The sequence below is a fragment of the Seriola dumerili genome, unplaced genomic scaffold, assembly GCF_002260705.1.
Source record: "Seriola dumerili isolate Sdu_G_001 unplaced genomic scaffold, Sdu_1.0 BDQW01000850.1, whole genome shotgun sequence".
Taxonomy (NCBI): domain Eukaryota; kingdom Metazoa; phylum Chordata; class Actinopteri; order Carangiformes; family Carangidae; genus Seriola; species Seriola dumerili.
In genome coordinates, this window is record NW_019175105.1 from 291507 (window position 1) to 319240 (window position 27734).

General features: G+C 47.3%; 2 protein-coding genes across 2 annotated transcripts; one reads left to right on the forward strand and one right to left on the reverse strand.

The window, feature by feature from the left end:
* Positions 1 to 4336: 4336 nt before the first annotated feature.
* Positions 4337 to 8443, reverse strand: tmub1 (transmembrane and ubiquitin like domain containing 1). The gene is made up of 3 exons (XM_022766353.1): positions 8345 to 8443; positions 6178 to 6701; positions 4337 to 5116 (listed from the first exon to the last, which is right to left on the reverse strand). Exons 2-3 carry the CDS (start codon positions 6657 to 6659, stop codon positions 4765 to 4767), a joined length of 834 nt encoding a protein of 277 aa, XP_022622074.1. The 5' UTR covers positions 6660 to 6701; positions 8345 to 8443; the 3' UTR covers positions 4337 to 4764.
* A 1022-nt stretch (positions 8444 to 9465) lies between these two features.
* On the forward strand, positions 9466 to 25223 carry LOC111237340 (arf-GAP with SH3 domain, ANK repeat and PH domain-containing protein 1-like). Its single transcript, XM_022766399.1, has 29 exons — positions 9466 to 9594; positions 10425 to 10497; positions 11266 to 11396; positions 11474 to 11548; positions 11697 to 11746; positions 12220 to 12349; positions 12426 to 12511; positions 12596 to 12671; positions 13291 to 13377; positions 13834 to 13842; positions 13964 to 14064; positions 14192 to 14261; positions 19448 to 19535; positions 19647 to 19695; positions 19917 to 20080; positions 20214 to 20347; positions 20430 to 20521; positions 20594 to 20780; positions 21315 to 21400; positions 21530 to 21645; positions 21776 to 21843; positions 22046 to 22153; positions 22273 to 22510; positions 22946 to 23110; positions 23492 to 23567; positions 23664 to 23728; positions 24084 to 24571; positions 24662 to 24784; positions 25149 to 25223. The coding sequence occupies exons 1-29, from the start codon at positions 9466 to 9468 to the stop codon at positions 25221 to 25223; spliced, it is 3339 nt and encodes a 1112-aa protein (XP_022622120.1).
* Positions 25224 to 27734: the final 2511 nt, after the last annotated feature.

The following is a 27734-nucleotide window of genomic DNA, read 5'->3' on the forward strand; positions in this document are numbered from 1 at the left end:
ACCGATGTCGTTCAGGACCTGTATCAGGACTTCCTGCGTCACGTGACGATCCTGTCTCACTGTAACTGTGACCCCACCAACCCTAACGACAAGGTGACAGTCAGCTGATCTGTGTAAGGTACTTCCTGTTTGACTAAGCCGTGTGTGACTCCTCCTTCCTCGTCTTCCTCTCAGAGCTTCGAGTTGCTCCTGGATCAGTTCCAGGTTCAGGTGTCAGACCTGGAAAGACGCCTGGTGTCGGTTCTAAGGGGAGCCCTGGAGAACTGCAGGGTCTCGTCCTCTGCAGCAAAGGTATGAGTCTGGACCTGAAACACTGTCCAGGAGCTGAGGGGGAGGAGCTCTGAGTCTGATCCGGTCTGTGTTTCAGCTGGTCAGCATGTTCAGGTCCGTCCTGGACCGGCCTTGGATCCAGGATCAGCTGCGTCCTCACCTGGTCCGGCTGGTGGAGATGGTCCTGACGGAGCTGGATCAGATAGCGATGCTGTTCTTCAGTCAGAGAGAGAGATCCGACACCATCAGCAGGTTCAGTCCAGCTGCTGCAGCTGGACTCTGCTGGACTCAGCAGCTTCAACTCAGAGCTGAAGACTCAGTGAGGAACTACATGACGGTCCAGCACTTGTAAGACTGCGCTGACCACACACCGGTCTGGACCCATCTCCACTTGGGATCTGACTTGGGACTTGATGGTCTCTGTGTTGTGTTCAGGTGTTCGGGCTCAGCTGAGTCCCATCTGGTCCTGCAGAGGTTCCAGCAGATTGTGGAACTACTGCAGGACTCCAGAGACGGAGTGAGGTCAGACTGGAGCTCTCAGTTGGACTCAGAGTGTGGATTGATCCTGGAACAACCTCTGATACACCTCGACCAGCAAGGCATGCTGGGAGTTAACAGCCGCCAAAAGGTGAGTTTGTTTTTTCATGTTTAATGTTGCTAATAAAAAAAAAAACACAGAGCAAGATACTAAGTCTGTCTGTCTGTGTGTCTGACTGACTGACTGACTGACTGACCAGCTGGAGGCCGTGCTGAGGCAGCTCAGGTATGTGTGCAGGGAGAGAGACATGGAGCTCCGCCCCCACGCTGCTCAATTCTTCACCTGCAGAGATGACATCACAGAGACCTACCTGAGCCTGAGTCACATGGTGTCCTGCTACAACCAGGTACACACACACACACACACACAGGTGGACCCAGGTGAGTTTATCTCTACAGCATCTCAACATCAAAGTAACGACACATAAAACTTTTATTAGAAGAGTCAAAAGAAAAAAATGATTCACAGCGACACAAACTTTTCTTTAATGGACCACTGATCTGTGTTCGTCATTAACTGATCGATCGTCTCTAATGACGATGAGTCAAACAGAATGAGACTCTTTAACAGCTGAGCTCAGGTGAAGGTAAAGGTCATGTGACAGACGGCCGTCCTCCTTCAGGTGGTGAGTGATGTCCTGCAGGTGGAGCTTCCTCTGATCCAGGACCAGTTGCAGGACCTGAACCAGACTCTGTCAGAGCTGCAGAGGAACACCTGGGGCTCTGCAGGTGAGACGTCACATGACACATCATACAGATGAGGAAAGCTTTAACTGGCTCACAGGTACCAGACCATCATGCACTGCAGCACCTGGCTCCAACACCTGCTTCCGCCGTGATCTCATGGGACAGAAGAGTCCATCTTTAGAGCCGATGTCATAACATCCAAAGCTCTGTCTGAACACACCTGGACAGGTGTGTGTATTTATCTGTGTGTTTGTGTGTATGTGTGTGTGTGTGTGTGTACAGCTGTGCAGCAGCTGGTGGAGCAGCAGACACACAAAGTGCTGATGTTTCACTCCTCAGTGAGTGAGGCCAGAGCCAACATGGACGCCATGACACACATCATCCAGGTGAGTCAGCTGACCTCTGACCTGTGATCAGTGTGACAGTACAGGTGTTTCTGTTCAGATCCACTGTGTGAATATAACGTGTGCAGCAGCTCATGGTGTGTTAATGTGTGTGTGCAGGGATGGGTGGAGCTTCACCTGCTGCAGCGCTCAGGTGAGTCACTGCTGGAGAGTGGAGCCACACGAAGCAGCTACGGACGCATGAGAGATGAGGGACAGGAGCTGCTCAGGTTAACACAGGTAACACATGAGGAGGGGCAGGGGTGGGAGGAGGAAGAGGAGAAGGACAGGTGTTGATGAGACTCCTCCTTGTCCTCAGGTGAACAGGAGTCTGTACGGAGCTGCTGAGTCCTCTGAGTGCTGGATCAGGTATTTGGACCACATCGATGACAAAGTCCAGGATGGACTGTTCCAGCTGCTGCTCAGATCACTTCACTTCCTGTCTGATAACACTGACCCACAGGTACACACACCTGTACACACCTGATGCCTGCATCAGACTGAACACCTGACAGGCCAACACTTATGACAAGAGTGTGTGTGTGCGCGTGTGTGCGTGTGTGTAGAGCTGCCATGCTGCTTTGCTGGCGGTCTCTCTGCAGCTGCAGGAAACAGGAAGTGTGTTTGAGCCATCAGTGGGCGGTGGCCTCTCTGACCTCCTGACGACCATCATCAGTGACATTTACACAGCAGCCAGTCTTCCGCCCAGGATCTCTGTGGGTCGTCATGACAACTACCAGGTGACTCTGACATCACTCTGACATTACACATTGAGCCCTGTCCAGGCTGCTGTTACAGGCTTTAAGGAACCAAACTAAACATGTCCATCTCCCTGTACCTGTCTCTCAGGTGTTCTTGCAACAGAGTCTGGAGCTCTCTGCATTGGAACAGGAAGTCATGCAGCATCTGCTACAGGTGAGGGAGGAGGCGGAACGTCTGAGGACTGGGTTAGACAAGTACTCTCACCTGTGGCAGAGTGACAGACAGGTAGTGATACAGGAGTTCCTGACCTACAGCAGACAGCTGGGACCTGAGGAGCTAGAGGCTGAGGAGACCCCGCCCACCCTGAAGGACTTCCAGAGAGAGGTGAGACACACCTGACCTCACCTGTCTGCAGGTTTAAAGCGTTTCAGGTTTACAGTGATCCAGGTCCTGTCGACACCCCCTGCTGTTTGTTAGCGTCTGTTTTGTGTTTCAGATCGACTTGCTTCACAGAGTGAGCAGAGAGGTGACTCACCTGGATGAGGTCATTGTGCTGCACGGCTGGCTGCAGGTCGACCTGCAACCCTTCAGAGACTCACTGCTGTCAATCATCCATGACTGGAGAAACATGTACACAGACTTCCTACTGGACTCAGTCAGTGACAGGTAAACGAACCTGAGACCTACTGGACTCAGTCAGTGACAGGTAAACGAACCTGAGACCTACTGGACTCAGTCAGTGACAGGTACACTCACATCTGTGTGTCTGTGTGTTCAGTTTGCAGCAGGTGACTCAGCGTGGTGGTGATGAAGAGTCTTCATCTTCCTCCCGTTTCCCTCTGACAGAAACTATCATCCTGTTGGAAGCTGCAGGTGTGGAGCTGCCTGAACACCTGTCAGCACAGCTACAGGTATGACCTCACTCTGACCTGTGATCATTAGTGCTCACAGGATCATTAATAAAGTTGATAAGAAATCACTCCGTCGTCTAAAGTAGTGTCACACGTCTGAGGGGAGGAGTCAATCTACACAGGTTAAACACCTGGGCCCTAGGGACTGTCACTGATCTGAGATCTGTTTGTCTGGGTCTGACAGGTGAACTGTTGTTTGTGTTTCAGTGTTGATGAAGGAGGAGCCTGTCAGCTGAGGGAAGAGGCTGAAGACATCACCTATAAAATGACATCATCTGTTCTAATTATTAAAGTGTATTAACAAGCTCTGCAGAGTGAACCACTGACTAATGAAAATAAACCCGTGCAGTCAGTGTGAAGGTCTGAATGTCTTCTGTCCAGTCACCTGATCAGGTCACATGATCCACCTGATCTTGCTATAAGTTCTGACACAAAGAAAACATGAGTCAACCTGCAGTGGAACCCTTACTGTCAGCTGACCTCAGGTCTGTATGTGTCCTGTGTCCAGGTAACCAGGTGTGATCCTGATCCGCTCCTTAATGCAGGTTCTGGTCTTCAGTCTGTTGAACTGTGTTTCTGTTAGTGAGCCTGTCCTCACTGATGTGGACAAAATAATAGAAACACCTGTCAGTACAACACATTGAAGAACTACCTGCATCATCTGGACCCCTCCACCCAGAGAACACCTGTGTATAATACATGGTATACATCTGTTCAAACTGAGGTGTGGAACATTCCACCTCCTCTACAGACCCTCATTACTGACACCACTGATGGTGCTGTCTCCTCTACTACTGGTTCTACTGGTTCTGTATGCTGGTTCCACTCTGTTCAGACACAAAGAACGACAGATTAAATAAATGATTTAATAGAATTTCTCTTTCTTCAAAAGCTGCAATTTACACTAATGACTTTCATCCCCTGTTCACAGACAGACAGACAGGTAAGCAGACAGGTGAGCAGACAGACAGGCAGACAGGTGAACAGAGAGAGACAGACAGACAGGTGTTACAGTCTGGCAGTTGACAGAAACCAGAAAGTAAAAGAGGCACGATGATGAAACCTACAGAAACGTGATCTAAAAAAAATTAAAAGTTCTTGTGTCCTTGTTTACACTGTGCATTTCCATGGCAACAGAAATTAAAACATACATTAACTCTATCAACGTCTGTTTCCTCCCACAGGTCCAAGTCCCAGCTCTGAGATCAGCGGTTGAGGAGAGAGAGCTCCGCCCCCGGCTGCTGACACCACCACAGTAACCAATCAGAGAGCAGCTAGCGGCGGTAGACTCCGAAGGCCACCAGGCTGAGGAAGATGGTGACTCCGACCAGTGAGGCGGTGGCCGGGGCCGTGAAGAACTGCCGGTACTGGATCTGACAGTACCACAGCACCGACAGCATGAGTACCAGCAGGGGGACCATCAGGCTGCCCACGTTCAGAGCCACCTGCACCTGGTCTGCCGGCCGCGGCCCACCTGCTGCCCCCCGCCCGCTGTGCTGAGAGATGTGACAGTGCAGGACACAGTTGTGGACCAGGTTCAGAGAGGCCAGAGTCTGAGCATCGTCCTGCAGCAGCTGGCCCTGATAGATCAACCGCACTTGCTGCTCCTGCCCAGCAAAGTAGGTCCTGAAAGGTCAGAGGTCAGATGTCAACTCACACTGATCAGGTCAACAGAACACTGAGAAGCCAGAACATCCTGACCACTCAGAACCACGCTGACCGTCAGCTGGTCCTTGTAGTCCAACAAGGACCAGACCCCTGGGCTGGATCAGGGCTGGGGGGGTTCAGGTCTTGGTGGGTGGGACAGGTGGTCATGATGTTCTGGTTCTTCACTGTAAACAAAGAAACGATGATTCAACCTCAAACCTCCACAAGTCCAGAGACCAGAGTCCGAGTCAGGCTCAGGACCTGGACTGAACAAGGTCAGCTGGAGCAGTGAGGCCAGAAGTTCTGATGTTTATGAATGGTTCTACAGAGAGAGGCTAGTCAACCTGTAGCTGATCCCAGAGCAGGTGAGGCCTGTCAGTGAGAACAGGGTTCTTACTGGTCTCTGACTGGACCAGCTGAGTCACATGACCTGTTTGATTTACATACAGGATGTGACCTGTCTGATGTCACCGACTGTCATCATGTGACTCACCTGTAACAGAACCTCACACACAACACGTCACCAGATGAGTCCTGATGAACACTTTCACTATGGATGTATCCTGTAGTAGTACTAGACTAGTATTGCAGTAGTAGTAGTATTACAGTAGTACGAGACTAGTATTGCAGTAGTAGTAGTATTACAGTAGTACTGCAGTAGTACTAGACTAATATTGCAGTAGTAGTAGTATTACAGTAGTACTGCAGTAGTACTAGACTAATATTGCAGTAGTAGTAGTATTACAGTAGTACTGCAGTAGTACTAGACTAATATTGCAGTAGTAGTAGTATTACAGTAGTACTGCAGTAGTATTGCAGTAGTACTAGACTACTATTGCAGTAGTAGTAGTATTACAGTAGTATTGCAGTAGTAGTAGTACTGCAGTAGTAGTATTGCAGTAGTACTGCAGTAGTATTGCAGTAGTAGTAGTGGTATTTTATTAGTACTGCAGTAGTATTACAGTAGTATTGCAGTATTGTATTAGTACTGCAGTAGTAGTAGTATAGTACTAGTATTGCAGTAGTATTGCAGTACTTACCGTTTGATGTATCCGATGGTGTCCTGTGGTTTGACCTGAGCTGTTCTCTCTGTGTCGTTGAGAAACTTCAGTCTGACCACCATGTTCCTCTGAGACGATGAAGACTCTCCTTCTCCTGCTCCTCCTCCTCCTCCTCTGTTCCTCACCCCATCTCCTCCGGCCTCCTCCCTCTCCTCCCTCCCTCCCTCCTCCTCCTTCTCCTGGGTGGAGGCAGTGGGAGTTTCTGTCAGAGAGCTGTCACTCACAGAGCTGGAGGGTGATGAAGAGGAGGATGAAGTGGTGGTGTTGGTGGAGGTGAGGGGTGTGTCCTGGTGGGCGGGGGCGGTCCTCAGTGAGGGGGCGGTGCCTGCGGCGGAGGTGAACAGATGCTCCGGGGGCTCGGAGGTGCGGGTGGAGATCCAGGCGAGCAGCAGCACCGCGAGCAGCAGCAGAGATCCGAACAGCAGCGTCACCTCGTCCCCTACACCTTCAATCAGAGCCATCGCCCCCGGCAACGCCCGCTGAGGTCAACACAGGTCACACACCTACACACAGGTGGCGGGGCTTAGCATCAACACCTGACACATGATTACTTACTGTCTTCAAATGAATCAAGAAGAACAAGCTCTAATGATTTAAATTATGAACAACATGAAAACATTTGATTTTAAACATGAGGTCAGAAACATCAACCAGGTGTCTGAGCCTGTTTCACACCTGTGCTCTTTAGTCAGGTGAACCTGAACCCTGCTTCGTTTCCCCTCGCTACGATTGGTTTGTGCAGCTGTGAAAACAGTAATCAGACCCTTTGGAGAAGGTGGCCTCGGTCCGGTCCAAATGAACTCCATTATGAACTGGATCTGACCGCACTAGACGGTTCCCATCACCTTCTTCCTGTGTTTACTCTTCTGCTGCAGACAATCTGACCAATCGGGAGGGAATGTTCTCACCTGGTTTGTAATGATGCATTTTGGTTCACTTGAATTTTCCTCAGTGTGAAAACAAACCGAACCTACAAGTTTACAACCCCATCAACCGAATCGGACCAGAGCAAATAAACAGTAGGGGTGAAAACACCCTTACTGTTCCTCCTGATCAGCCTGGACCTGGACCTGAACCTGGACCTGAATCTGAGCCTGAACCTGAACCTGAGCCTGGACCTGAATCTGTGCCTTGACCTGGACCTGTCATCAGGTCTGAAATGGAAAAGTGTTTTTCTCTACTGAAGGTTCAGGCTGAGAGAAATGATCTTCAAGGTCGAGGTGACGAGGTCAGAGAGGAGGTTATTCTGACTTTAACACCTCAGCCCTGATGTCATGTTGAGACTCAACCAGCAGTCTGTTAGTCTGCCCCTCAACACTGTGACATCATAAGTTCTAAAAAAAAAAAAACGTGTTTAATACCCTGATTATTCTCCGTGATAAACAGAAATAAACAAGTTCAACTGTTCAGAATTAATCTGATTAATTACTTGTCATTTAAAGATACATTCACACATTTGTTTCTGTATTATAAAGACAAAGATCAAACAATCAATCGATTGAATAGTTGATAAATAAAAAAGCAGAAGTTCTGAAATATTCACAGTAAACTGAAGGTTTGTGGTTTTGACTTGAGGCAACTGTCATGAGCGTTTTACATGTTTGACACAGAAATCACTGATCAATCACTGATAAATCAATCTGATTAATTACTTATCTGAAGCTTTGAGGCTGAGTTTGATTTTTACAGATGAAGTCTAAAGCAGGTTAAAATTTAAATACACAGTTTCATTCATTTATGAATGAAATGTCTCCAAAGTTATTTTGTATTGAAACGTGTGATCAGGTTCAGGCTCCTTCGTCACATCTGTCTTTTATCGATCTGATTTGTTTCTTTATTTGGGTCGTACAGGTGTGAGAGCGGCTCACCAGACGAGCTGACGGTTAGCGGTTATCTGGTCCTGTATCAGTCCGGTTACTGGTCACAGCTTCACTTTAACTCCCGACAGTCTGAACGTGCTGATTATCGATCAAACTAAACAATATCGTGCTAAACTCTGAGCTAACTGCTAACGGCGTTTAAAGTCGGACAGGAAGTCAGCTAAGCTACATGCTAACAGCTAACAGCCGGTTTATAACCGCCCGAGCAGATTCAGAGTTAGTTTAGTGTAGATAAAGAAGGTAAAATAAAAATGAATTAAACTCACAATTCAGCTGATGGACATCACATCACAGCCGTTAGCCTGTAGCTAACCAGGCTAATCTGCTCCGACGCTGCCCGACACTTCCTGCTGCTTCTTCTTCTGTGGTTCTGACCAAACTGGCGCACGTATTATTACGTGACGTATTACTCCCCCCCCCCCGCTGGTTCTGTGTATTTTCTTCGGTGTTTCCTGCCCGTTACAGATACTGCAGTAAAAGTACTAAATCACACTGCAAGTAATAATACACACTTTTTTAGTATTGATCCGATTGTGGATCAATACTGTTAATGAATCATTCAGTTTTAATATATTAAATATTGATTTTTTTTTCTTGATCTAACTATGTTTATCACTGTTTCATCTTTTTTTCTCTAATTAGCCTGCGGTGTGACGCATGCGCAGTGACCGTTTATTAGCCAGTTCATCCTGACGGAGCGTCAAGAGGCGGGAATTTACTGGATGTTACACGGTTTATCCTTCAAAATAAAAGACGCAGTTCAGCAAGCTAGACAAAAGAAATGTAAACAGTCAAAATACAATACTAAATAAGGTAAAAGACAAACAGTAAACAGTAGATTAAAAAATATTAAATGGCAATAACAATAAAAATAAAAGTACTACAGGTATAAACCATAAAGCAGTTTTAAAATATAATTTCAGTCTAAAGGAAACAACAAATACAGAGGTGAATGGAACAAACAGAGATATGATTAGAATTCACTGTTTATTGTGATTTGTATTTTTGAGAATTGTTTGGACTTTTTTTGGTCAGTTAAAGTTGTATTTTATATTTCATATCAAAGTAAAGTCATCACTGCAGGTTCTTCCTCTCAAACCATTTTATATACAGGCTTTTATTTTGAAAGAACCTCGGGGTCACGTGGTGCTCGGTGTGTAACTTGGCAGGTTGGATGAGGAGAGAAAGGGGGGGGATGAATCATCGGGAGGAGACGGACTGATGAGACACTCAGAAGACATCTGATCTGATCTGAGACCAGCTGCTGTCAAACATCTGCAGACTCACAGCAGCAGGTCCTGGTCCTGGTCCTGGTCCTGGTCCTGGATCTGGTCCTGGTCCCGGTCCCGCTGTCACTCTCTCTGTTTGTGTGGCGGTCTGCGTGTGAATGATGCCGGATCAGATCTCAGTGTGCGAGTTCCTCTTGGAGACCACCGAGGACTACAACTCCCCCACCACGTCCAGCTTCACCACCCGGCTGCAGAGCTGCAGGAACACCGTGGGAATCCTGGAGGAGGTAGGCTGTCTGTCCGGGGGGGGGGCTCCTCTGTCCCACGGCCTGACAGATGAAACATGTAATGATCACTAGGTGTCACTTACTGAAAGTAAATCAGACTGAACCTCAGCTGTCCACTCACACGTTATTTTCTCAGTGAAAGTCTGACGTCATCACCTTTTCCGCGCTCCGCCGTGTCTTCTTGTCAAAGTGAGATTGAGGAAAAAACAAGTGAGCTGAAGCGCGCGCTGCCTGGAGGGTGACATGACCCCCGAACTGCGGCCCACGGACAATGAACACGGTTCAATGATGATTATGATCAAAATTAAGTGCATGTAATATTTCGTAAATTTTAAGGTGTTTTTACCTTTTAAAAATCCCGTCATCTGTCCTGCTCCATGAGTGTTTCATTAATTAGTCCAAACATGGTGAAGCTGTGTGTGAAGTAAATTAAAATCTCATTAATTAAACCCTTCAGTTTAATAACACATCATGTTTCATGTTTCGATTCTCATACACACACACAGTTTAAACTGACTGACATCCTAAACCAGGTAACGTTAGCATAAACAAGCTAACATCAACCTAAATGAGCTTACGTTAACCTAAATGAACTAACATTAGCCTGAACAAGCTAAGGTTAGCCTAAATGAACTAACATACTAACTAACACTAACAAGGTTGTGTTGGAGCGTAGCTACAACAGACGTCTGTCACAGTTCAATGACAGTAACAGTAACAGTGGTGGAGCTAACAGGTTCATAGTGAACATGTTGATCTCCTCATCAACACTAAGTTGTTGATGTACAGTTGTATCAGAAGCAGAGGACTGTCTCTGTGTCTGTCCTCAGGTCCTGGATCAGGACCGCTCCGCTCTGCAGAAGGTCAAGAAGTCCGTTAAATCCATCTACAGCTCAGGACAAGGTAGGGACCAGGTTCTGGACCGGGTTCTGGTTCTGTTAAGACTCTGATCAGAGACCTCTTAGCGAAGTGACTTTAGTTTTAGCTCCAGGTTTTCCGGGCTGCACACCTGGGTCTGTTTAACCTACTTTGTAGTACAGGTCCGATGATGGTGATAATGAAGGTGATGATGATGATAGTGTTGATGATGATGATGAGTGATGATGATGATGATGATCGATGTGATGATGATAGTGTTGATGATGATATAATGTGTGACGGTGACTTGATGATGGTGATTGATGATGATGATGGTGAATGGTGATGATGAATGAATGATGGTGATTTGATGATGATTGATGATTGATGATGATTGTATGATGATGATGGTGATGATATGATGTGGTGATGAGATGATGATGGTGATGATGATGATGATAAATGAGATGGAGGCGTGATGAATGATGATGATAGAATGATGATGATGAGTGATGGTGATGATGATGGTGATGATGGTGATGATGAGGATGATTGAGTGGTGATGATGATGATGATATGGTGATGATGAGATATGGTGATGATGATGGATGGATGAATGATGATGATGAGGATGATGATGATGATAGATGATGGTGATGATGGGCGGATTGGAAAAATTAAGAAAATGTGAATGTTTGATGAGATGATGAGTAATGGATGCTGGTGATGGTGAATGATGATGATGATGATAATGTGACGGTGATGATGATGGAGATGAATGAAATAGATGTGATCATGATGATGTGGGAGCAGAGCATGCTGGGAACCAGGAGAACTTCAGTCAGGGTCTGGAGCGACTGGGAGGAAACAGCTGTGAACTGGGAGCTGCCTTTGTTAAGTTCTCATGCCTCGTTAAAGAACTGGCTGCTCTGCTCAATAACCTGGTGAGTCAGCTAATAATCGATCAATACAGTGGTGATGAGCTGATCAGAAGCTGATAGTAAAGTGACTGTGTGTTTAGCTGCAGAGTCTGAGTCATAACTTGGTCTTCACTCTGGACTCTCTGTTGAAAGGAGATCTGAAGGACGTTAAAGGGGTGAGTGTCTGTTCTGTGTGATCTGATTCTAGGTTTCATTTAGGGAATTTATTGTTTCATCAGGCCTTTTCTCCTTTTTCTCTCAGACTTTCTCTTGTTTAAATACTGAACCTCTTGTTCAGTAATGGACTGTTTCCTTCTGTTTCAGGACCTGAAGAAGCCTTTCGACAAAGCCTGGAAGGACTACGAGACCAAGCTGTGAGTGTGATACAACCAGGTCCTGGTGTCAAATACAACTAACAGACTGCAGAGACCCAGTCTGATTCATCTGCTGCACAAAGCAGTTCACTTCTTCACTATCTTAAGACAGACTGTGGTAAAATGAATTCTGGGTAAATTAAGACTTTTTTCAAAATAAAATAAAAAATCAATCCGCTGAGCTCTGCTTACCCTCAGCAGCACATGTTTGTCTTTAGGAAGAATTCAACAGTTACAGGAAGTTTTACTTTGAAGAGAGAGACAGTAAAACTAAGAATCAGATTTAGTCTCTAAAACTCTAAAAACTCTTTCCTTCTCTTTGCCTTCTCGTTTCACATGAAATCACATTCAGCTTCTCTGTGTTTCTGTAGCAGCTGGTTTCATTCACCTCTTTGTCTTAGTGCAGGAGTTACCTGAGCACATGAAGAGCAGGTGTGCACAGGTTGAACTAACAATGCGTTTATGTCTGTCAGCACAAAGATCGAGAAGGAGAAGAGAGAACACGCCAAACAACACGGGATGATCCGGACCGAGATCACGGGAGCTGAAGTCGCTGAGGAGATGGAGAAGGAGAGGAGGCTGTTCCAGCTGCAGATGTGTGAGGTACAGCAGCTTCGCTCAGGTGAACTGTACTTTTAAGAGCAGCTTTGGTTAATAGCTGTGTGTCTGTGTCCAACAGTATCTGATCAAAGTCAATGAGATTAAAACCAAGAAGGGAGTGGACCTGCTGCAGAACCTCATAAAGTATTACCACGCTCAGTGCAAGTAAGACCTCACTACGGGCTCTTTACTGTCTTTGTTTTATTGTGAAAAGTCACTGAGCTTCCTGTCTCTTCCTCCTGTCTCTAGCTTTTTTCAGGACGGTTTGAAAACAGCCGACAACCTGAAGCAGTACATTGAGAAACTGGCTGCTGACCTGTCCAACGTAAGAGCCTCACCTGTTCTGCTTGACTCCACCCCCTGGTGGTCCGCGAGTACAGTAGTTGAAATATCATTTTTCTCGAACAGTCTGAGGGACCACAGAGTGTTGATGTGTTTTTAATATTAAATCAACTCCATATAAAGTCAAACCTTGTATGAATCATCTATTTTAGTTGGACGTCACCGACGTGCTGTGACTCTGTCTGTTCACGCAGCTTTGATGGTCCACAGTTTGTTTTATGATGTCATGAATGATCAGCGTGACATCAGAGAGGACATGTAATGAAGCTAACAGTTAGCCTCCCTGACACTGAGCTAAATATGAACTCAAACACTGACATGATGCAGGAGGATCCAGACCGGGTCAGTCAACAGGAAATCAAATGAGACCATCAGGACAGTGTTCAGGTTTGAGTTTTAATAGTGATGTCAGCACATCAACTGAGACTCATGGTGCATTTGATGACCAGACAGCTGAAAGGGCACAACGTGGAGTACACAGCTAGTCCCTGGTTTGATTCCCGACTGGTTGGACTTTTTTCCTGTCTCTCTTCATTGTCCTATCCAATAAAGACCCCCCGCCTCCAGGTGAGATGACCATGTGAACTCTGCTGTCTCCACAGATCAAACAGAGTCAGGATGAAGAAAAGAAACAGCTGACAGCTCTCAGAGACCTCATCAAGAGCTCCTTACAGCTGGACCAGAGGGAGGTACAATACCTGGGAGAGCAGGGGTGGAGTCTAACTGGTGGGTGTGGCCTCACTGAATGGGCAGGGTCTAACAAGCAGGGGCGTGGCCTAGTGTCAGTGTAACTGAACACTTTTCCTGTGACCGTGAAGTAGAGATGTTTGTGAGACAGAGGCAGAGCTTCAGTCAGGATGAGACGGAGGCGGAGCTTCAGTCCTGTTGCTGCCAGCCTCTGATTTCATCACACTTCATCACTTCTTTCAAAGTCACTGAAGAAATAAATCATAAATTACCTGGTTCTGTGACATCAGAGGGGGTGGGGCTAAAAGATGAGAGGGAGGAGGGGTCATTGGGTCCTGGTCGGGTTTAATGGATTTATTGGTATAATATACAAACTATTGCTCACAGCATCATCAACTTTGATTAAAACAGTGACCTTTGACCTTTTTCTCTCTTTCTCCTGCGTTCTGTGACTCCAGTCCAGGAGAGTAAGTCTAAACTTTATTTCATCCTCATCTTCAGAAGCTTCATCAAACTTTTTGTCATGTTAATGTGTGTGTGTGTGTGTGTGTGTGTGTGTGTGTGTGTGTGTGTGTGTGTGTGTGTCAGGACTCCCAGAGTAAACACAGTGGCTACAGTATGCACCAGCTGCAGGGAAACAAGGAGTTTGGCAGTGAGAAGAAAGGATACCTGCTGAAGAAGAGTGACGGGTACGAGTGTCATTCACCTGTATAGGTGTTACAGATATTACAGATGTTACAGGTGTACAGATGTTACAGGTGTCACAAGTGTTACAGATGTTACAGGTGTTACAGGTGTTGTGTTTCCCCCCATCAGGCTGAGGAAGGTGTGGCAGCGGAGGAAATGTTCAGTGAAAAGCGGCGTCCTGACGATCTCTCATGCAACAGTAAGAACTACATCTCTCATCATGCACTGCAGCAGTCAGCCTCAGCAAAAGTCAGGGTCTCAGGGTCTCAGGGACTCAGGGTATCAGTCTCAGGGTCTCAGAGTCTCAGGGTCTCATGGTCTCAGAGTTTCAGGCTCTCAGAATCTCATGGTCTCATAGTCTCAGTCTCATGTTGACAGAGTCTTAGGGTCTCACTCTCATGGTCTCAGGGTGTGAGGGGCTAATGGTCACAGTCTCAGTAAGAACTACATTTCTCATCATGCACTGCAGCAGTCAGCCTCAGTAAAAGTCAGGGTCTCATGGTCTACGGGTCTCAGGGTCTCACGGTCTCAGGGACTCAGGGTCTCAAGGTCTCAGTGTCAGGTTCTCAGTCTCAGAGTCTCATGGTCTCAGAGTCTCAGGGTCGCACTCTCATTGTCTCAGGGTCTCAATCTCAGGGTCTCATGGTCTCAGAGTCTCAGTCTCAGGGTCTCAGAGTTTCATGGTGTCAGGGTCTCAGTCTTAGGTTCTCACGGTCTCAGTCTCAGAGTCTCAGGATCTCAGAGTCTCAGTTTCATTGTCTCATGGTCCCAGAGTCGTAGAGTCTCATGGTCACAGATTGTCATGGTCTCAGTCAGGGTCTCAGTCTCAGAGTCTCATGGTCTCAGGGTCTCATGGCCTCAGGGTCTCAGAGTCGCATGGTCTCAGAGTCTCATGGTCTCAGGGTCTCAGAATCTCATGGTCTTAGGGTCTCCATCTCAGGGTCTCGGTGTGAGGCACTAATGGTCACAGTCTCAGATTCTCAGGGTCTCAGTGTCAGGTTCTCATTGTTTCAGAGACTCATGGTCTCAGGGTATCAGTCTCAGGGTCTCAGAGTCTCATGGTGTCAGGGTCTCAGTCTCAGGTTCTCATGGTCACAGTCTCAGAGTCTCAGGGTCTCATGGTCTCAGTCTCAGGGTCTCATGGTCCCAGAGTCGTAGGGTCTCATGGTCACAGAGTGTCATGGTCTCAGAGTCTCATTGTCTCAGAGTCTCATGGTCTCATGGTCTCTGGGTCTCAGAGTCTCATGGTGTCAGGGTCCCAGAGTCTCAGGGTCTCAGAATCTCATGGTCTCATAGTCTCAGTCTCATGTTGACAGAGTCTTAGGGTCTCACTCTCATGGTCTCCATCTCAGGGTCTCAGTGTGAGGGGCTAATGGTCACAGTCTCAGAGTCTCAGGGTCTCAGTGTCAGGTTCTCAGTCTCAGAGTCTCAGGGTCGCACTCTCATGGTGTCAGGGTCTCAGTCTCAGGGTCTCAGTCTGAGGGGCTAATGGTCACAGTCTTAGAGTCTCATTGTCTCAGAGTCTCATGGTCTCAGGGTCTCAGTCTCAGGGTCTCAGAGTCTCATGGTGTCAGTCTAAGGTTCTCATGGTCTCAGAGTCTCAGTTTCATTGTCTCAAGGTCTCAGAGTCACAGTCTCAGGGTCTCGGAGTCTCATGGTGCTAGTCTCATGGTCTCCGTCTCCATCTCAGGGTCTCAGATTCTCAGGGTCTCAGGGTCTCAGAGTCTCATGGTGTCAGGGTCTCAGTTTCATTGTCTCAAGGTCTCAGAGTCACAGTCTCGGGTTCTCATGGTCTCAGGTTCTCATGGTTTCAGAGTTTCAGTTTCATTGTCTCAAGGTCTCAGAGTCACAGTCTCAGAGTCCGGGGTCTCATGGTGTCAGTCTCATGGTCTCGGTCTCAGGTTCTTTTGGTCTCAGATTCTCAGGGTCTCAGAGTCTCATGGTCTCAGGGTATCAGTCTCAGGGTCTCAGAGTCTCATGGTGTCAGGGTCTCAGTCTAATGTTCTCATGGTCTCAGAGTCTCAGTTTCATTGTCTCAAGGTCTCAGAGTCACAGTCTCAGGGTCTCGGAGTCTCATGGTGCTAGTCTCATGGTCTCCGTCTCCATCTCAGGGTCTCGGATTCTCAGGGTCTCAGAGTCTCATGAAGTCAGAGTCTCAGTCTCAGGGTCTCAGAGTCTCATGGTCTCAGGGTTTCAGTTTCATTGTCTCAAGGTCTCAAGGTCTCAGAGTCACAGTCTCAGTCTCAGGTTCTCATGGTCTCAGAGTCTCAGTTTCATTGTCTCAAGGTCTCAGAGTCACAGTCTCAGAGTCTCGGGGTCTCATGGTGTCAGTCTCATGGTCTCGGTCTCCATCTTATGGTCTTAGATTTTCAGGGTCTCAGAGTCTCATGGTGTCAGGGTCTCAGTCTCAGGGTCTCAAAGTCTCATGGTGTTAGGGTCTCATTCTCAGGGTCTCGGAGTCTCATGGTGTTAGGTTCTCAGTCTTAGGGTTTCAGAGTCTCATGGTCTCAGTCTCAGGGTCTCAGAGTCTCATGGGGTTAGGGTCTCAGTCTCAGGGTCTCAGAGTCTCATGGTGTTAGGGTCTCAGTCTCAGGGCCTCAGAGTCTCATGGTCTCAGGGTCTCAGAATCTCATGGTGTTAGGGTCTCAGTCTCAGGGTCTCAGTCTCAGGGTCTCAGAGTCTCATCGTGTTAGGGTCTCAGTCTCAGGGTCTCGAGTCTCATGGTCTCATGGTCTCAGTCTCAGGTTCTCGTGGTCTCAGAGTCTCAGTTTCATTGTCTCAAGGTCTCAGAGTCACAGTCTCAGAGTCTCGGGGTCTCATGGTCTCAGTCTCAGGTTCTCGTGGTCTCAGAGTCTCAGGATCTCAGAGTCTCAGTTTCATTGTCTCAAGGTCTCAGAGTCACAGTCTCAGAGTCTCGGGGTCTCATGGTCTCAGTCTCAGGGTCTCAGTCTCAGAGTCTCATGGTCCCAGAGTCATAGGGTCTTACGGTCACAGAGTGTCATGGTCTCAGAGTCTCAGGTTCTCAGAGTCTCAATTTCACTGTCTCAAGGTCTCAGAGTCACAGTCTCGGGGTCTCATGGTCTCAGTCTCATGGTCTCAGTCTCATGGTCTCATAGTCTCAAAGAGTCTCAGATTCTCAGGGTGTCATGGTCTCAGTCTCATGGTCTCAGAGTCTCAGGGTGTCATGTTCTCAGTCTCATGGTCTCAGAGTCCTAGGGTGTCATGGTCTGAGTCTCACGGTCTCAGAGTTCTAGGGTGTCATGGTCTCAGTCTCAGAGTCTCAGTCTCATGGTCTCTGAGTTGAACACAGGAAACATTCTGTCTGTTTTTAATGGAGTCTGATTTCAGCTTTTAGTTTCTTGATGCTGAGTCACATCATTAAATAATCATCAGCTTTTCTGGTGTCAGATAACAGCAACTCACCTCAGTGTTGATCTGAACAGCTGCTAACTCTTCTTCAGTGGTATTATCATGATTATAGCTGGGAGCAGAAACTCTCTGTGGTGCGTTTAGGGACACTTTGACTCTTGTTTAGTTCAGGTGTGGTTTGACAGTGGTTATCACAAATGGGGTAAAACTGCAGTGTTGAAGCAGCCCCACAAAAACACTGAGGCAGGTATCAACAAGGATTGGTTAAAGTACAATAACTAAAGAGACTAAAGTATAAAATAAAATAAAATATAAATAATACAAAAAAACAGACCCAGAGCTACACTGTGCTGCATATAAACTGCTACAGCAGGCTAACAGGAGCTGCTACAACAAGCTAACAGGTGCTGCCACAACAGGCTAATAGGTGCTGCTACAACAAGCTATCAGGAACTGCTACAACAGGCTAACAGGGGCTGCTACAACAAGCTAACAGGAGCTGCTACAACAAGCTATCAGGAGCTGCTACAACAGGCTAACAGGTGTTGCTACAACAAGCTAACAGGTGCTTTTACAACAAGCTATCAGGTGCTGCTACAACAGGCTAACAGGAGCTGCTACAACAAACTAACATGAGCTGCTACAACAGGCTAACAGGAGCTGCTACAACAAGCTATCAGGAGCTGCTACAACAAGTAAACAGGTGCTGCCACAACAGGCTAATAGGTGCTGCTACAACACGCTAACAGGAGCTGCTACAACATGCTAACAGGAGCTGCTACAACAGGCTAACATGAGCAGCTACAACAAGCTAACATGAGCTGCTACAACATGCTAACAGGAGCTGCTACAACAGGCTAACATGAGCAGCTACAACAAGCTAACATGAGCTGCTACAACATGCTAACAGGAGCTGCTACAACAAGCTAACATGAGCAGCTACAACACGCTAACAGGAGCTGCTACAACAAGTTAACAGGTTCTGCTACAACAGGCTAATAGGTGCTGCTACAACAAGCTAACAGGAGCTGCTACAACACGCTAACAGGAGCTGCTACAACAAGTTAACAGGTTCTGCTACAACAGGCTAACAGGAACTGCTACAACAAGCTAACATGAGCTGCTACAACACGCTAACAGGAGCTACTACAACAAGCTAACATGAGCTGCTACAACATGCTAACAGGAGCTGCTACAACAAGTTAACAGGTTCTGCTACAACAGGCTAACAGGAGCTGCTACAACAAGTTAACAGGTTCTGCTACAACAGGCTAACAGGTGCTGCTTCAACAAGCTAACATGAGCTGCTACAACGCGCTAACAGGAGCTGCTGCAACAAGTTAACAGGTTCTGCTACAACAGGCTAACAGGAGCTGCTACAACAAGCTAACATGAGCTGCTACAACAGGCTAACAGGAGCTGCTACAACACGCTAACAGGAGCTACTACAACAAGCTAACATGAGCTGCTACAACATGCTAACAGGAGCTGCTACAACAAGTTAACAGGTTCTGCTACAACAGGCTAACAGGAGCTGCTACAACAAGTTAACAGGTTCTGCTACAACAGGCTAACAGGTGCTGCTTCAACAAGCTAACATGAGCTGCTACAACGCGCTAACAGGAGCTGCTGCAACAAGTTAACAGGTTCTGCTACAACAGGCTAACAGGAGCTGCTACAACAAGCTAACATGAGCTGCTACAACAGGCTTACAGGAGCTGCTACAACAAGCTAACATGAGCTGCTACAACAGGCTAACAGGAACTGCTACAACAAGCTAACATGAGCTGCTACAACAGGCTTACAGGAGCTGCTACAACAAGCTAACATGAGCTGCTACAACAGGCTAACAGGAACTGCTACAACAAGCTAACATGAGCTGCTACAACACGCTTACAGGAGCTGCTACAACAAGCTAACATGAGCTGCTACAACAGGCTAACAGGAACTGCTACAACAAGCTAACAGGTACTGCTTTAGGCAGCTAACAGGAGTCTCCCTCTGTCTCTCTCTCAGTCCAACAGACAGCCTGTCAGACTGAACCTGCTCACCTGTCAGGTGAAACCCAGCGCAGAGGACAAGAAATGCTTTGACCTGATCTCCCGTGAGTCTGTTAGTCTGAACCTGATACAGATGTTTGTTGAGACACTTCAGTGGAGAAGTCTGTGTCCTGTTTACTTCCTCTTGTTCTTTTTCTCCTGGTGTTCTGCTGCAGATAATCGGACGTACCATTTCCAGGCTGAAGATGAGCAGGAGTTTATCAGGTGAGACTCTCGTCAAATCGTTTTCAGTTTTTGAGTTTTTATTTCCTCAGTCAGTCCGTGGATGTTTGATGTGTGTGTTCAGTACAGGGCTTATCACATCAGATTATAATCTGGATCATTCACTTCATGGACCTGCTTAATTTCTTCATTGATATCTATTGATCCTGTAGATGTTGTTCACATGCTCTGTGTGTGTGTGTGTGTGTGTGTGTGTGTTACAGCTGGGTGTCTGTGCTGACCAACAGTAAGGAGGAGGCCCTGAATGTGGCGTTGCAGGGCGGAGGTCAGAGTTCATGTGTGGAGGAGGAGGAACTCACCAAGAGCATCATTGACGAGGTGCTGCGGTCGCCAGGCAACGACACCTGCTGTGACTGTGGAGCTGCAGGTACTGGTTTCACATGTTAGCAGTATAGTGAGGACAAGTCCATGCAGAGTGATGTCACTGTGATGTCATCACACTGATGTATGGAGCCCTGAGATGGACCGACTGGACTATGGTGGACTCTGTGTGTGTTCAGATCCTCGGTGGCTCTCCACTAACCTGGGTGTTCTGACCTGCATCGAGTGCTCAGGGATCCACAGGGAGATGGGAGTCCACGTGTCCCGGATCCAGAGTCTGGAACTGGACAAACTGGGAACCTCAGAGCTGCTGGTAACATTTGTGACGTCCGTTCTGTTTCCTGTCGACCTCTCACTCCTCTGACTTCACGCTGTCTCTCCTTCCTTCCTGTCAGCTCGCTAGGACTGTTGGGAACTGTAGTTTTAATGAGATCATGGAAGCTGGTCTACCCTCTCCGTCTCTGAAGCCGATGGCCTGCAGCGACATGTGAGTGTGTGTCTCTGAGTGCACTGCAGACGTCAATGAGCTGATTTAATGTTAACACACTGCTATCTGCAGGACGGCGAGGAAGGAGTTCATCAACGCCAAGTACATCGACCACAGGTTTGCCAGACCGTCCGTCTCCATGGTGACCAGCAGGCTGGACAAGTTGTATGACGCAGTGCAATCCCGAGACCTTCTGTCAATCATCCAGCTGTATGCTGAGGGGGTGGAGCTTCTACAGCCCCTCCCTGAACCAGGCAAGGTCAGTTGGACTTTACACCTGTCAATCATGGGAGGAGGGTTTCAGGGGGTTTGAAAGGTCTACCTGAGGTAGGTCTAGGTATCCTTTAGATTCTCACAATCCTTGAAGAGGTTGCAGGATCCCGGTCTTTGCTGGTGTACCTGTGGGACATCACTCAGCAGCAATCTTTTGGGGACTACTTGAGGAGTTTCTGATGCTCATTAGGAAGTCTCAGTTTATGCTGGGTTTGAGGAGACTGCCGGGATCCTTGATCCTGGGCTGCTGGACCGAAGCTCCTACACAACATGCTTCAGGAGGTTCCAGAAATGTTTGATGTTTGAATTTAATCTGGTCCTGGGGTTAAAGACTTCAAGGACCTTCCCAGATTCTGACAGAAGGTTTTAGTCCAGGAGGGAAAGTTTCTTCTAGTGGGTCTGGTTCTTCAGGTCCAGTAGGAGGTTTCTGTGGTACCAGAGTTTCTTTGGATCCTGCAGCTGTGGGGGGTCTGAGCTGTGTTCAGTGACTGGTTTGAACTTTGTTGATGTTTCTGTTCAGGAAGCAGGAGAGACTGCGTTACATTACTGTGTTCGGACAGCTGATCCCTCCTCCCTCCACCTGGTCGACTTCCTGGTCCAGAACAGGTACAGACACTGTGACCTGTTTATTTCTGCTGCAACGTTACATGGAGCCAGACTCTAGTGGCCATTAGAGGAACTGCAGGTTTTATTTTTCTGTCCTGGAGGTTGATGTGTACCTGTGTGTACCTGTAGTGGTCACCTGGACGGACAGACAGACGGGGGGAACACAGCTCTGCACTGCTGCTGTCTCTACAACAAACCTCAGTGTGTGAAGCTGTTGCTAAGAGGAAAACCAGATCTCCACATCAGTAAGACCAGTGCACTGAGCCAGACCTGAACCCTGAGTCCAGTCCAGTACAGGGACAGGTCCAGTCCAGGTTTACACTTCATTCTGCATCATGGTGTTGTTACTACCTGTCTTTGTCTGTGTCTCCTTAGCCAATCAGAGTGGAGAGACAGCACTGGACATCGCCCGCAAACTGAAGAACTCCCAATGTGAAGAGCCGGTAAGAACCAGGACTGGAGCCAAAACCAGATCCAGATCTAATCATTACTTTAAAAAAAAGTCTCAGTTACTCAGAGGAGTTGGTGGAGCCTCCCAGTGACCAGGTCTGTAATAATAAACTGGATTGAAAACCTGATCACTGACCCAGATGACCCTGATCAGAGACCAGCTGACCCTGTCCTAACCCCTCCCTCTGTCTCCAGCTGGTGGAGGCCGTGTCTGGCAGGTTCAACCCTCATGTTCATGTGGACTACGACTGGAACCTCAGACTGGACGAGCTGGACGAGAGTGACGAAGACCTGGACGACAAGGTACCAACCCCAGACCCCCAGACCACAGAGACAGGGGTCAGCTGGTTTATGTTTGACTGTGTTAATATCCCCCTCCTCCCCCTCCCCCTCCCCCTCCTCCTTCTCCTTCTCCTCTGCAGCCCAGTCCGATGAAGAAGGAGCGTTCTCTCCGTCCTCAGAGTTTCTGTCCGTCCTCCAGCACCTCCTCTCAGGAGAAACTTTCTCTGCCGACCTCCTTCATTCCTCCTCACAGGAACAAGCAGCGTCTCTCCTACGGAGCGTTTGCCAACCCCAACTACAGCACCTCCTCTGAAACTCCTCCTTCCCCTGGACCTGACACCTCAGGACCTTCACCGGCTGCCAGGAGTAAGGGGAAAGGTACGAGGACTGTGATGCAGACCAGTGGTTCTTAAACCAGGAGGAGGTTACAGGAGTCCTTTTCACGAGTACAGAGGGATCTGAAGATTGGGGGGGGGGGGGTCTTTAGGGAGTTCCAGAGGTTTTTGAAGATGGTGCAGATGCTGAAGGGGCTCTGAGGGGGTTCTGTAACATGAGGTCTTGAGGAGGTCCAGAAGTCAGAGAGAAGATCTGCAGTGTCTCTGTAACAGGGATTTATCTTTAGAGAGTTGTAGGCATTATTCAGGGTGGTCCGGGAGGTCTGATGTCTGAGGTCCAGGAGGTCTCAGGTCTCAGGACTGTGGTCTCCAGTCTGAGGTCGGAGGTCTGAGGTCTCAGGTTCCTTAAGTTTCAGCGTTGAAATCATGTGATGAATCTTTAGTGTTAAATCAAATCACTGATTAGTTCTTCCATCAGGCCCACCCACCTCCCTCCCCCTCACCTCCCAGATCAGTGGAGGAGGAAGGGCTTCAGGAGGAGGAAGCTCCACCCTGAAGAAGAGACCCCCTCCCCCTCCACCCGGGCACAAGCGCACCCTGTCCGACCCCCCCAGCCCCGTCCTGCAGGGACCTCCAGGTAAAGGTAAGATGGTAATGTGACAAAACATTTGAACCTTGACGCCTGGTGGATTTCTTCTGAGGTCTATCTCAACACAAAGTCCAGACCAAAGAAAGGTCAGGTGATCACACTCCAACACGCCTGTACCTGAGTGAGCTGGCAGTGAGAGTAGTGACATATAGAGTTTATATCTGAAAAACAGTTGTAGGATGAAAACTGCTCAAAATCTCCACCATTGATGCTCGTTGTGGCCCAGTGCATTCTGGGAAACTTTGAACCCCAAAGCCAGCGGAGTGAGAATGCCTCAAAGGTTTGATCTGGACTTGATTTGGACTTGGAGCAGGACTCTGGCTGTGACTGAACAGAAAAGAACGCAGACTGAGAGCGCCTCTTGTTTTCACACAGGATGTGAGATGACCCCCCCACCTGGAAACAGGATGTCACCTGTCAACAAGTTTGAGGGGATCCAGCAGCATCAGAGGTACTTCAGCTCACTGTTCGGAAACACTGTGACAGCTCAGTTCAAACAAATGGTTAGAAGTGAACATGACCTCTGACCTCTTCTGATCTTCTCCAGTACGACCTCCAGTCACACCAAGTCCACACTGGGACCCAGAGTTCTGCCCAAACTACCTCAGAAAGGTGAGACCACTTCCATCTGTTTACTACAGACCTGCTGTATCATAACCTCGTCTGTGACCTCCAAAAGATATTTATACACATTATTACATTTTAACACATTTTATTATATGTTATTACATGTTATTACATAATATTACACATTAGTAAACATTATTAAACATTATTACATGTTATTAAACATGTTTACATCCTTTTGGCATAAGAATAAAAAGTGCACAGATCCTCACCTACAGTGATAATCAGTTATTACACACCAGGATCCTCCAAGATCTGGATCAGGATCCGGATCCTGGAGGATCCTTAAACCAGTTCCTCTCCAGGTGTATCAGACTGGTTTTGTCTCTTTGTGTCTCAGTGTCTCTCAGAAAGATTGACACCATCCACCTTCCATCTCTGGACAAATCCAGCCAGCCTCCAGACCCCATCCACAAACCCACCTCCTCCCCCTCTCTCCACCCTGATCTCCAGAAGTCCCCTCCATTTATTGATGCCTCCCCTAAATCCCCCCTCACCCCAATGGACTCCACCCAGAGAACCCTATTGGCTGAGAAGCCCCAGCTGTCCAACCTCCCTCCCAAACCTCACCTGTCTGACCTCCCCCCGAAACCCCTTCTGAAAGACCGCCCCCCCAAACCCCAGATCACAGACCCCCCCCCCAAACCGCTGCTCAGTGACAGGCCTTGCCCCACCCCTGTTGCTATGGAGACACAGGGATCCAAGGCAGCGGCAGTAGCAGAAAGCCAGTCAAGGGAGGGGTCACCTGGACCAGCAGGTGAAGACGACGAGGAGTCAACACCTGAAGCGGCGGAGACGCCCGTCCCCCTGCCGAGGAAGATCACCTCTGTGGGTCGTCATGGTGACATCACAACAGCCTCACTGGTGTCAGTTCAAAGACAGAGACCTTCATCTCTCTGTGTGTTACCTGTGTTTCAGGTGAGGAGCAAGATCAGGAGGGTGAAGACCATCTACGACTGTCAGGCCGACAACGACGACGAGCTCACCTTCACAGAGGGGGAGGTCCTCATTGTCACTGGGGAGGAGGACCAGGAGTGGTGGGTAGGTACCACACCTGAACACCAGGAGGCACTCATGTCACCTGCTCCAATCACAGCACGTTGTTTACCTGGACCGACTGAGATCCAGTTGATGAACCAGACCTGAACCGGTTTAGTCTGGTACCTGTGAGGACCTGAACCAGTTCAGATCAGGATCATTAAACCAGGTTCTTTAAGTTTCTGTGACGTCTGAGTGAAGAAGCTGCGACATGACAACAACACGTTCATCCAGAGTCCACATGAATAGAACCTGGTCTCACAGTGTCTGAGGCTTCACGTCAATGTTTCTGTCAATTTACACTTTTAAATTAACTCATTAACTGATTAATTATTAAATGTATTGTTTATCGATTATTGTCTTTCAGATCGGACACGTTGAGGGACACCCCGAGAGGAAAGGTGTCTTCCCCATGTCTTTTGTTCACATCCTCTCTGATTGACGGCTGCGAGGCGAGTGTGAGGCCATCGCCCACCGGCACAAGCAACCTGCTGCTGACCAACAGGAACAAAATAATGACGTCACCCTCAGTCCTCGCTGTAAATAGACTTTATTATTCTGCCTAACAGTGTTACCATAGCAACCCAGCATGCCAACCCAGGTGGGCCGTAGCAACGAGGTCTACAGAGAAGGAAAAGACACACGGGTAAGGGGTCAGAGGTCAGGTTCAGGGTCAGAAGTCAGAGGTCAGGGTCAGGTCTGAACTGGTCTGAGGGGTCATTACAACAAAGCACAACAGCAGAGACATCAGCTGATGTTCACTTCCTCCTGGATCGACATCGTAGTCCTGCACGGGTCCGTGTGGCGCCACTCCTTCAGAGCTCAGTTATAGTCTCGCCAGCCTCAGTCCTCAGATCAGTTCGGGTCCAGACCTGTGGCCTAGACTCTGTGATGTGTTCAGGGTAATTTGAGAGTGTGATTTATCACAGACACGTTAAGTCTTTTCAAAATAAAGCAGCAGGAAGGAAAAAACTCCATTAACCAGAAACAAACACAGGAGGGGAAAAGTGGATATACACAGGGATGACCACGGAGATAATCATAGTCTGATGAAAGGCGGGAAACTGCAACGACAAGAGACGTGAGCACTTCAAAATAAAACAGGAATATGCATAACACAAGACAGGAGGTCCTTTTATCTACTCTCCTATTCTTACCTGTACATGTTCACCTGTCCTCTGCTGCCTGGCTCAATGCAGGACTGTGATGTAGCACACCTGTCCTCATCAGACATCTACAGGTGAACTAAGGTGTGATGATGTGTAGGTTCATGTGGTGAGGACTGAGTCAGTGGTTCTCACCTGATCTGACTTCAGTGCAGGTCTCAGATCACTTTCCTGAATCAGGTGTTTTCAGGTGTGACTTTTCCTTCTCTTCACATGCTCCAATCAGATCTCTCCAGAGCCAATTGTACACTCCAACTGTATTTACTGTATCTGTGTAAAGCACAAGCCTCTTTCTGTACTCACTTGTCTGTCTGTAAAATCACTCATCAGTTCATCTCTGTGTTTAGCCTAGCTTAGCACAGAAACTGGAAGCAGACTGGTGAAAGTGTTAGCCTAGCACCTTCTGATTCACATATTGACTTTGGTGGAGACAGAAAACAAGAAGGTTTTTTAAATTTCTGTTTTCTGTTTTGTGTTAGAAACCATGTTTAGATATTTCCTGTCCAGCATGCACAGCTACAGAGGCTGTAATAACATAACCAGAGCTCTCATTTATCCAGCATTTTATACAGCTAGTTAATCAGTAAGAAGCAGCATTAGATCCAATCAAATGAAGAAAATATATTTCACTCCAGCCAGAGTGGTCGCACCAGGAAGTAATTCAACAAACTTAATCTTATCAAATTATCACATTTGTAAAAGTGAAAAAAACAGTGACTGTAAATCTGCATTCGTGATTATGACTGTGGTTGCTGTGGCCGGAGAGCTAACCGTTAGCATGCTAGGTCATAGTTGATCTTGTCACTAGCTGGTTTACGAACTGCCAGTAAGCAAGCTAGCTAGCTAGCAGAATGAATTCAGATGTGAAAGCTGACGTCTGTGAAAACATCCTCTCTGAGGTTACAGCAGTTCATTAGTTTATACATGTTACTGGTGCGACTGAGTCCTGCTCCAGGTTTTCTAACAACAACTACAGAGATGTTGTTACTTGTTTATTAAGTGTGTCATGGAAGGAACGTTGATGAGGTTTGTTAAACCACTGCTCTTAGTTTCATTTCTAAATGTTTCTTGCTGACTCATATTGGCTAGGTTAGCTAGGTTAGCTACAAAGATGATCAACAGATCTTTGGGCTTGTTAGCTTAAACACAACTAAGCTCACAAAGTTGACACTGCTGTGATTCTACTGGCAAGTTGTCTGTGTTTAAACAATCAGTTATTCAGTGATATTATTAACAACAATACTAATAATTATTATTAAACAGTGAAATGACCTGAGCTGTGATGAAACACGAAGTCTGACTGTGAATAATGACGATGAACTCTGTCAGTTCGTCCTTTAAAGGAACAGTCTGACGTATATCCTGTTGTCTCTTCTCCAGTTAGCTTAGTTCAGGGGGAGACTGTTAGCTTAGCTTGTAGCTCTGTTCGTCTTCTATTGTGATACAAGGATTTGACAAATGGCTGACTGTCCCTGTGTGAAGTGCGAATTAAGGACCTGGAAACACTTTGTATTCACCAAAGAAGATTGACTCTGTCTAATGAGGATGATTATGTTAGTGAGATCTTCTCCTTTTTATATATTAATTTAGTAATTATCAGATGATGATTTATCTTAAAGAGGCAATTATATCCTAATTATAATAGTCAGAAAGAGTGAAAAAAAAATCTTATAATGTTGAGATAAAGTCTGTGTGATGAGCTAATAATAACCAGTCAGAGTGAGCAGTTTGAATACAGCTGTTTTCTCTTTGGTGGATGCAGTGTGTTTGTGTTGAGGTGGGTCTGT